Below are 9,752 nucleotides of genomic sequence, written 5' to 3'. Positions count from 1 at the left end.
GATAGTGGTAGATGGAATATTTATTTTTACCCTCAGGCTTCATGACCTCAGGCGAAAGATCACCATAAAACCTCAGGATCCTGTATTAATTTCAGGTACAATGAAGATGAATCTTGATCGATTCGAAGAATATTCCGATGAAGATTTATTGAAAGCATATTACACCATGCCCATTTGAGAGGTTTGCTGAGCGCTTGAAAGGCGGTTTACAGATCGAATGTTCAGGAGGCGGAAATTTCAGATCAGCTCAGTTTAATTCATATATTTGCAACCGCAAATTTTGAATACAAAATTATGATGCACACTTGAATACACTAAATATAATCGTTTTTTGTTAGAATTGGTGTGCATAGAATTCAAAACAATATTGATTTGTGTATAATTAAGGGTAAAAACAAAATTACCAAACACCAATCCATAATCAAGTCAAGTTCAATATAAATCTGTTTGTGTAAGAAATAAGTTGTTAAAATGAAAACTATAAAATATGAAATATAACAATTGTGTATAGAGCTGTCAGTTTTCAAAAAAACCTTTGTTTTATCATTAGTATAATTATCATTATATTTTTATTATCATTATTATTATTATTTATTCATATTTAGCACAAACTTATGTCTGTCAATTCTAATTTAAAGTGATTTTTGTTTTGTTTCAGCTTCGATCAAAGACAACTGGTGTGTCTAGCAGTAGCCCTGTTGGAAGAAACCAAAATTTTATTACTAGGCCACTGCATGCACAGCAATATACTTAGAAACTGACGAGCTCATACAAAATACTATCAGGACAGATTTCATTGATTGTACCATACTTACTAAAGCTCAAGACCGATTGCATACTGTTGTGAATTATACAAAAATTGAAAATTCTAATAAGATGTGCTTCAAACTCTTTAGACCACAACCAAGGCAAAACAAGTGATAAACACGTGACTAACATTTCGTATAACTCATAGGCTGCATCTATGCAAAAATATGAAGAAATTGGTTCTATCAGAATCGAAATAAATCACGGAAACTCCATTTTATCACTGTTTTACCACAGGATGGCTATTTATGTTGCATTGTTTTACTCCCAGCGATAGCAAGGTATGACAAAAAAATTGAGTACACCAGTAAAAGAAGGTAAAAATATCTACAATTGTAAACATAGGATCAAAACGAACATGTTTTAAAACAAATCAAGGCATTCACAAACATTTGCCTCAAATATTCAGTGGTACAATAAAAACCAGTGAAGATGACTGAGCATAACAGCAATGCCGCTAGCGTGTGTACAATGAACTAAACTATCTCTACCTTATGGACGCATGACAAAGCTAAGTGCTATTCTGTATAAGAATCAGGCAAAGGGTGACACATCATTTTTTCCCAATTTAGTCATTTTTACCTAAAATATATTCAGTACATTTAGAAATTAACTGAGAAACTATTTAAATTAATCGTGAAATATCTGTGACATGGATATTTTTTACTGCTAATGTAGGGAAAAATTCTTAAATACAACAATTAAATCTCTGCGTTTCTTTTCTTTATGTGCCACACCTTATACACATTTAACAGATGTAAGGTTTGAATATCAAAGGTCTACAAGTTCAGTAGAATCTTGATAAAACTTTTAATATTATTCACATGTCGCCTCTTTTAAAAAGTGACTTTTAAAACAAGTCACTCGTGTACCAACTAAGTAATCTGCCCTTGATCTGCTACTGCTTTCATTACATCATCAAAACTAAAGCATTGGTTTTGTATTGCTGATTTCAACACAACCCGTCTGTACAGATGTGGGTGAAATCATAGATTTTAGTTTCAAATCATAACTTTCCATTTTTTCAGCATATAGTTTTTCAAAGTCCTCATTCTGTTTCATGGTGAAGTAATTTTTCCAATCATTTATATCTCCTACAAAAAATATTATTAGAGTAAATATTCATAGATTGAATAGGGGAAAACTTTGGCAGTTTGTAGGTTTTCTTGTGACCTTTTTCTCAATGTTCAGAAGAATGATTGAGGTATGCCCATTGTCATTTTCAATTACAGTTAGTAAAATTGTCAATTTTAGGAGATAAAGTTGGTCTACCCATGATTTGATGACTTTTCTTACATAGTCATATGGGCAATTTGAAAGAGAAGATTCAAGTAGCAGTCTTAATAAAAATCAGACAGGGTAAGATTCATGCATGTTAAAACCCCACTAAATTCACTTTTAATTCTACTTCAGAAACAGTTACAGACCACATAACTAGTCTTAGTTTGTACTGACCACATAGCCAGTCTTAGTTTGTACAGACCACATAACTAGTCTTAGTTTGTAGAGACCACATAACTAGTCTTAGTTTGAACAGACCAAATAACCAGTCTTAGTTTGTACAGGGACAGAGACCAGACATGGAAAACAGACATACACAACAAAGAACATAAAGTAACTAAATTCATACATACAAAGCAACAAAAGCAGTTAAGCAACTCAGACTCCACTAAAAACTGGGAGCATGGACCAGGTGCACCGGTAGGGTAAGTGTCCACTGCTTTTCTAGAATTACCCACCGAGTGGCTCATAAAAAGTCAAGTACGGGGTAGACAAACGAGGAAAGGAAAACTATGATCCGTTTAATAAATCAGTTTCCATAGTGCAGATGGATACACCATAACGATCCACGAGTTCATGATGACATAAACAAGTCAATTAGCCCTCATTTGTACAATGGCTTATTACTTAACAAAAAGTATGAAAATCTTGTCCTACTTCAGAATTTTTGTTAAATATAAATGAAATTAATACAATAATGGTATGGTGATAAATGTCTAGCAATACATAACAAGCACCAAAGGTTCATACTTAATCCAAACACATTGTAGGAACTAGCTTACCCTTATTAAACAGTATGAAGTCATTGTTTTCAAATTTCGTGCTAATAAAACTTCCTCTTTGGACATCATCTTTCACAGCTTTCATTTTTGCAAAACTGGTTGCATCTACAATCCCTTGAATTAAACTTTCTGATGTATCAACTTGTAAAAACTGAGCAAGTCTTCTAATTTCTGATACTGGATCCTATAAGAACATAAAACTGTAATATTTTTTGGTTAAATAAAATTTTGTTTATTGAAATCTTGAAAGCAATGTGCAAATTATATTCTACGTAAAGTCTGTTTTATTCAATTAATAATTCAACGAAAGAAATGTTTTGTCAATTGACTGTGCTTATGGGAATTTATTTTGTCTGTTTGGACAATATTCTAAATATTTCCAACTAGTTCACACATACATGCACAAAAAAAAAAATTAACGTTAGTAAAAGTGTAATCAAGGGAACCAAGGTCACAGCGGCAATCAAAAGAACGCAAAGAGTCACAGGGACAAAGACCAGACACGGAAAACAGACATATACAACAAAGAACATAAAGTAACTAAAATCATACATACAAAGTAACAAAAGCAAATGAGCAACTCGGACACCATTAAATACAGGGAGCATGGACCAGATGCACCGGTAGGGTAAGCGTCCTCTGCTTTCCTAGAAACACCCGCCGAGTTGCTCATAAAAAGTCCAGGGTAGACAAATGAGGAAAGGAAAACTATGACACGTTGAATAAATCAGTTTTCATGAGTAAAATGAAAGATAAAGATTTTTCTGAAGATTATTTGCACAAAATCTTCAAAAAAAAACCATTTTAAGAAATAAAAAAAAACATGCAAAAATCCCCTTTCAAAATGTTCGATTCAATTAACAATTTAAGAGATGAATATTACTATTTATTTAGATGCTCTCTTTTCTAGATGAAAGAAATTTATTACTTGGTGAGAATTTAAGAAACAAAGCATAGATCATGACGTTAAGTGATTAAATGACTAGTAAACATCTTCCTGATCTCCCTAATTTGTGTTCATTCATTCGTATCATTAACAGAAAAATAGACACTCCGCAGTGATGCCATTAATTGAAATTTTCAGTGTACATATGTTGCACATGTTGAACATGTTATTTATCATCATTCTCTTGTACTTAAAGTATATATGTTATTGTTCACTCTATTCCTGTACCAAAAATGTTGATGTTAAGAGAATTAAAAATATATTCAAACAAAGTTGAACCAAAGTGTTCGATCAATCTATACCTAATTTGTGTCAAAGAGGAAATGCAAGACAATGATCGTTGATTTGATTTCTTCAGAATAATTTCTAAGTATTTCTTTGAAATAACAATTTAATGAAAATAAAATGATTTATATGGCCAGTTTCCCCGTATGGTGATCCCATGAATGAGGTCCTAATGCCGCAGATGAGAGCACTAGGTTGATTAAATCACACGTACAGCATACCGAAATCTGATTATCCAGTCTTTTTATAAATAATAATGAAGCCTGAGGGTAAAAATAAATATTCCATCTAAAAAAAAACAAAAAAACAAAAACAAAAAACAAAAAATAAAAAATATTAAAGAATAATAATATAAACAATCAAATATCAAAGACAACTCACCTTCAATAGATCTTCATAATGAACAATAAAAATTGGAATATCATATGTGTTTAATCTGCGCATATCTTCCCAAGACTGCACATACGTAAACCAATCGTTGAAGGGAACTGAAAAGTAGAAAACACCACTTGACTTTATTTTTATTTTTTATATTGGTAACCTCTCCTGTTCATCCCTCACAAAATCATGACATTCTTTCGGTTCATAAATATAAAACTGATATGAAAATTATGCTAAAACATATAGTATCTGGATGTTTTATGTTAGAATTGTGTAGATTTTTTCAAGGTGTGCCTGTCTATTGGGCATGCCAGGTACCACATAATGTCCATTCCAATCATTCAAATCGATTCTCCCATTTAGATCATTACCAGCATGAAACATTTTTGTCACCATAATCCTTAATTTACCACACTGGCTGCATACTAACCCCAAACAGAATCACCAACTATTATATTTGAATAACTGTTCGCACTTTGTATAGTTTTGTTTACAGTTGTCATGCGTGAATTCACAGGGGATGAACTCGCCGTACCACCCTACCCTCTTTTTCAACCTCCTACCAATTTTCGTTTGCATAATAACTTGATGTTTCGCAATTTCTACCTCCAAAACTTTTGTTGGCTTCCTTAAAGAATATCATTTTATTACTTTTTCCAACACTTTGTACACATATTGGAATTTTGTTTTTGTAGACACTGGTCATTAATTGTTTGTTTTATTTGTAACGTTTTTTTTTTCTTTTTAAAAGCATACATTGATTATTGAGAAGATAACTGAAGCCTATTAAACTTAACAGTCTTTTGATCTCTTTTATTCATATATTTGTGTTTTCAGTTGTCTTATGAAGTTTATATTATATTTTCTTTATATTTTTTTTATATTTAAAAAAAAAAAAAAAAAGAATGTGGTTATAAAGACCTGTAAGTTGATAAACTTATTTTACTTTTTGTGGGCAATCTAGCCAGTTCGGCTCTAAAAGCATCATTAAAGGTTTACATTGGACTCCCAAAATCTCCTTAGGAATTTTAAATAATGGATATTTCTGACTGGGTTGTTTGAGTCTTTGCATATTATATGAATGACCCAAACTTTACTACATTAAAGAATGAATAATGCTGATATACCTGAATATATGAAAACAATTTATTCGGAAATTATTTATCTAATAAAAAGAAATTGAATTTATGATAGATGAATGTCTGTGTGAATCAAATCTGCGTGCATTTATAATCACTTCACTCAAACATGAAAACGGTCGGTCTTTAGCAACCTGAGTCAAACTCGCTGTTAAGAGAATACAAAATTGTGTGTTAAAAATGAACTAATTGTTAACATAAAATATAAATCAAGGCGGGGAATCAGAACAAATTTTATACTGGTGTGCAAGTGAACATAAATTTTCTTTGACCAACCTTTGCCGTTGACGAATAAATCTAAGAAACCATTCCAATCTCCTTCCCATCTTACATCTTTTAGCTTTGAGTAGAAATGATATGCAGAAACTGCAACAGATCTAGGATCCCGTATCACATTTATAATCTTGCATTTGCTCTGCTTGAAAGAATCTGAAATGTACTCAAATGGAGAGTGCCATCCAAATACTCTTGGAGAAGGGAGGTCCCGAATTTTTTTCAAAAATGCGAAGTCCAATATGAAAGATGCAGCCATCTTTTTAGTTATATCTGTTCTGTTCTGAATCAGCAAAGTGGTGATTTCCCAAACCCAATGGTAACCTGATTAAATCAAAGTACAAGAAGGTCACCTGTTTGGTTTACAAATATATAACAAAAAACGTGTCTCAAACTTTAAAATCAGCTTGGAACGTCCTAGCAAACAACCACCTCTTCCAAATCATTTAATATACAAATGAAGTCCCATGAGGTTATTATAAAAGACATATCACAACAAAAAGCAAAGCATACTATAAAGTATGAGCGAATAGTTCTCGCAACCTTAGTAATGATACCAAAAGAGCAGGAGGGAAAGCGAACAGATCTCAAAAAGCGTGTCAACATTAGCATGTTCCTGAAAGTATGCCATAAGTTTCAAAAAGAAGCGGAGTGTCAGGGATTTAATTTGAACCCAATAGCATTTAGCATGGCATATTTAAACCTACATCTATACAAAAACAATTTACAATTCAATATAACACAAAAGTAAAGCAATATCAACTTGATATCCCCAAGCAAACAAAACCCCCACTTACATGCCCCTAATCATAGAAAAAGAAACAGATGTGGTGAAACGCAACAAATGCCCCACCGTACAACCCACATAAAAATAGAGATCGCCAAAAGTACTCAAAATAAGTGTAAACACACCTAAAAGTGAACTCTGAAAGGCCTCGACAACAAAAGTAAATGTAACTATCAACACTAACTCTATGGACGATCAGATAGACTTAAAAATCAGGATATCAAATACATCCCAACTACAGGATACCACATATTCTAGACACTAAGAGATCAAACAAGAGGCTAACAGAAGCCTGAACCGCTCACCTGGGTACTTTTTAGCCTTTCAAGGGCAATAACTCTCACAAGAGACATGTCCAACAATTTTGACTCACTGCCACGAAGACTTCGGCAGGAATTATCTTAAGAAATTAAAAATTTGTCTATCTATTTAGTTTTCAAGATATTGGCTGAAAATTGCTAAAAATGTCATTTTTCGCCTTTCAAGGGCTGTAACTTTAACTTTTGTAGGCCTTATAATAGGGATCACTTTGGCAATTGAAAGAAGTAGGCTAAAACTAACGGTTTTGGCGATATATGAGAAAACCCTCTGACTGACTCCTTTATTCTATTTAGTAACGGTTTTGGCAATGTATGAGAAAACCCTCTGACTGATCCCTTTATTCTATTTAGAAGCCATGTGTTTCATGTATCCCCATGCTAGATCTATGCATCACGAGTTTTCATACTAAGTTTGATTCTAATTGCTCCGATAGTTTCATAAGAAAAGATTTTTGAAAGAAATAACATTAAAAATAAGGATGAAATGTCGAAAAAGGGCAATACCTCCAACATGGCTTAACAGATTAAAATGAAAAGTTGACAACATATAGATCTCATCATGCTGAACACTTTTACCAACTCCGAATTTTGCTATACCTAATGGTTTTGGAGAGATATGCGAAAATCTGTCTAACCCATATGTTATATTTTTAGTAATGATGACAATGTTTTTCACAGATCAAAAATCCCGCACATCAGTTTTATGAAGTACACCACAAGGAACATTCATAACAAGTTTGGTTCTTATTGGTTATGTAGTGTGAGAGGAAAAAGAGTTTTGAAAATTGTTAATGACGACGGATGCCAAGCGATGGCATTAGCTCACACTGCCTTCGGTCAAGTGAGGTAAAAACCGATATATGTACATGTTACAATTCCTTCTCTTTATATTAAAGAATATATAAAAAGTTCATTGATTGCAAGTATCCCTCTGATAGCAAATCTACTAATTAATCCAGGAGAGAGGCAAGTCTCTTTATTTATATTAAAGAATATATATAAAGTTTATTGATTGCAAGTATCCCTCTGATAGCAAATCTACTATTTAATTCCGGAAAGAGGGGTCTCTCTTTCACAGAAATTAGTAGTGGTGTTATCAGAGAGGTTAATTACATAAATTTTCTTTGTCATATATATAATAAGGAGGGACTTGTAGCAAGTCTAACATGTAACATGCTTCTTCTGAAACAAGACACGAAGTCCATTTAATTTCACTGAAATTTAATAAGTCTATACGAACCTGACTTAGGATATGAGCATATCAATACATCTTTTTCTTTTATATTAAAATTGTGTAGGCTTTTAAAGTGCGCCTGTCTATCAGGCATGCCAGGTACCATATAATGTCCATTCCAATCACTCAAATCGATTCTCCCATTTAGACCATTGCCAGCATAAAACGTTTTCGTCACCATAATCCTTAATTTACCACACTGGCTGCACACCTACAGAATCAATGAATTATTATTAGTGATTAACTGTTCGCACTGTGTATAGTTTTGATTACAGTTGTCAGGTGTGGATTCACAGGGAATGATCTCATCGTCTTACCCCCTTTTTCAACCTCCTACATGCACCAATTTGTCTCTGCATAAAAAACATCGTGTTTCACAAATTCTACCTCCAACACTTTTGTTGCCTCCTTTCGCCGGGCTTTGTCCCAAAATCTGAAATCCTTTATTCACTCATGGTTGTTGAATGTCTTCTATGGTTAGATATGGTAACATATCCCTGTGTCTGACCCATATCCCCCCCTTTTCCCCTCTTACTTAACTCTGTATCAGATATACAATCGTACACCCCGCAGGTTACTCCATAGTATATTATGGTGGGGTGAGCATTGTCAAAATAAAAGCACTACCCATATCTTTATAAGCTTAAACCTGGAATACCATACAGAAATCTATGTCTGAAAATGAATCCATACCCAAATCTGTGTTTGAATTCATAATCAATACCTGAATAAACAAATACAAATTCAAGTAATTGTATTGTCACTAACACAACAACAATAATTGATTTAAGCCCATGAATATACAGATAATATATGCACACTGTATAACAATTTCAATTACTGTATATTTAGACCTTTATTTTAAGACATTTTATTCTTCCTTGTTTCTAAACAATTTAATATAAATTTGGAAGACATCTTAAGTATATTTAAACTGTTATTTAGAATTAAATCATTTTTATTGTAAATTGTTCATTTTTTTCAAATTTCACCAACTGAAGCCTAGTGAGTTGAGCAGTATTTTGATCTGTTTTATTCATATATTTGTCTTTTCAGTTGCCTTAAAAAGTTCATAATTTTATTTCATAGTATTGTAATAACCACAAGGAAGGCATTCCTAGTTCTTTTACTGTCTTTTATATTTGATTAACATAAAACTGCATTTTCCTTTACCATAAGCTTAAAGGTGTTACATTTAGCTTATAATTTGGGAAAGGTTTCATTTAATATTATAAGTTCAAAACAAAAGTAATGAGATTTATGAGACTGAATAATATGGGATATATTTGTTGAAATTAAGGAATTTTGTGCTTTTAAGAATGGGTGTTTACCTTTCAAAAGATGCAAGCTATTTGCAGCTTCAGTAGAATCGTCAAACTTTTGCTAATTTTTCCGCTATCTTTATAAGATTTCATTGACTACTTTCATTTTGTCAACACGCCCCCCGCATAATCGGAAGTTTTTATTATTGGACATATTTATTATCTCTATTTTATTAAGAAACAGACATGTTTCGC

General features: G+C 32.5%; 1 protein-coding gene across 2 annotated transcripts; it reads right to left on the bottom strand.

Moving 5' to 3' along the window:
* Positions 1 to 235: 235 nt before the first annotated feature.
* Positions 236 to 9,706, bottom strand: LOC148607511 (sulfotransferase 1C2-like). 2 transcript variants are annotated; one of them, XM_088544812.1, is made up of 6 exons: positions 9,567 to 9,706; positions 8,242 to 8,446; positions 5,898 to 6,218; positions 4,483 to 4,589; positions 2,871 to 3,054; positions 236 to 1,901 (listed from the first exon to the last, which is right to left on the bottom strand). In XM_088544812.1, the coding sequence occupies exons 2-6, from the start codon at positions 8,414 to 8,416 to the stop codon at positions 1,732 to 1,734; spliced, it is 957 nt and encodes a 318-aa protein (XP_088400938.1). In that variant the 5' UTR covers positions 8,417 to 8,446; positions 9,567 to 9,706; the 3' UTR covers positions 236 to 1,731. The 2 variants fall into 2 exon arrangements, with proteins under 2 accessions (XP_088400938.1, XP_088400939.1); XM_088544813.1 differs by having other exon boundaries at positions 1,518 to 1,901; positions 5,898 to 6,050.
* Positions 9,707 to 9,752: the final 46 nt, after the last annotated feature.

The sequence above is a fragment of the Perna viridis genome, chromosome 9, assembly GCF_037379345.1.
Source record: "Perna viridis isolate PV_CMFRI_1.1 ecotype Kerala chromosome 9, ASM3737934v1, whole genome shotgun sequence".
Taxonomy (NCBI): Eukaryota; Metazoa; Mollusca; class Bivalvia; order Mytilida; family Mytilidae; genus Perna; species Perna viridis.
Note: the sequence above shows the minus strand (reverse complement) of the source record. Positions and strands in the feature narration are given on the sequence as shown.

Bases quoted from the DNA above. Each gene is read 5' to 3' on its own strand.
- LOC148607511 (XM_088544812.1), bottom strand. From the start codon at position 8,416: ATGGTGACGAAAACGTTTTATGCTGGCAATGGTCTAAATGGGAGAATC. The intron at 6,219-8,241 runs GTTCGTATAGAC...TGATTTAATCAG, and splicing joins ATGCTCATATCCTAAGTCAG to GTTACCATTGGGTTTGGGAA. The intron at 3,055-4,482 runs GTGAGTTGTCTT...ATGTTCTTATAG, and splicing joins ATTATGAAGATCTATTGAAG to GATCCAGTATCAGAAATTAG.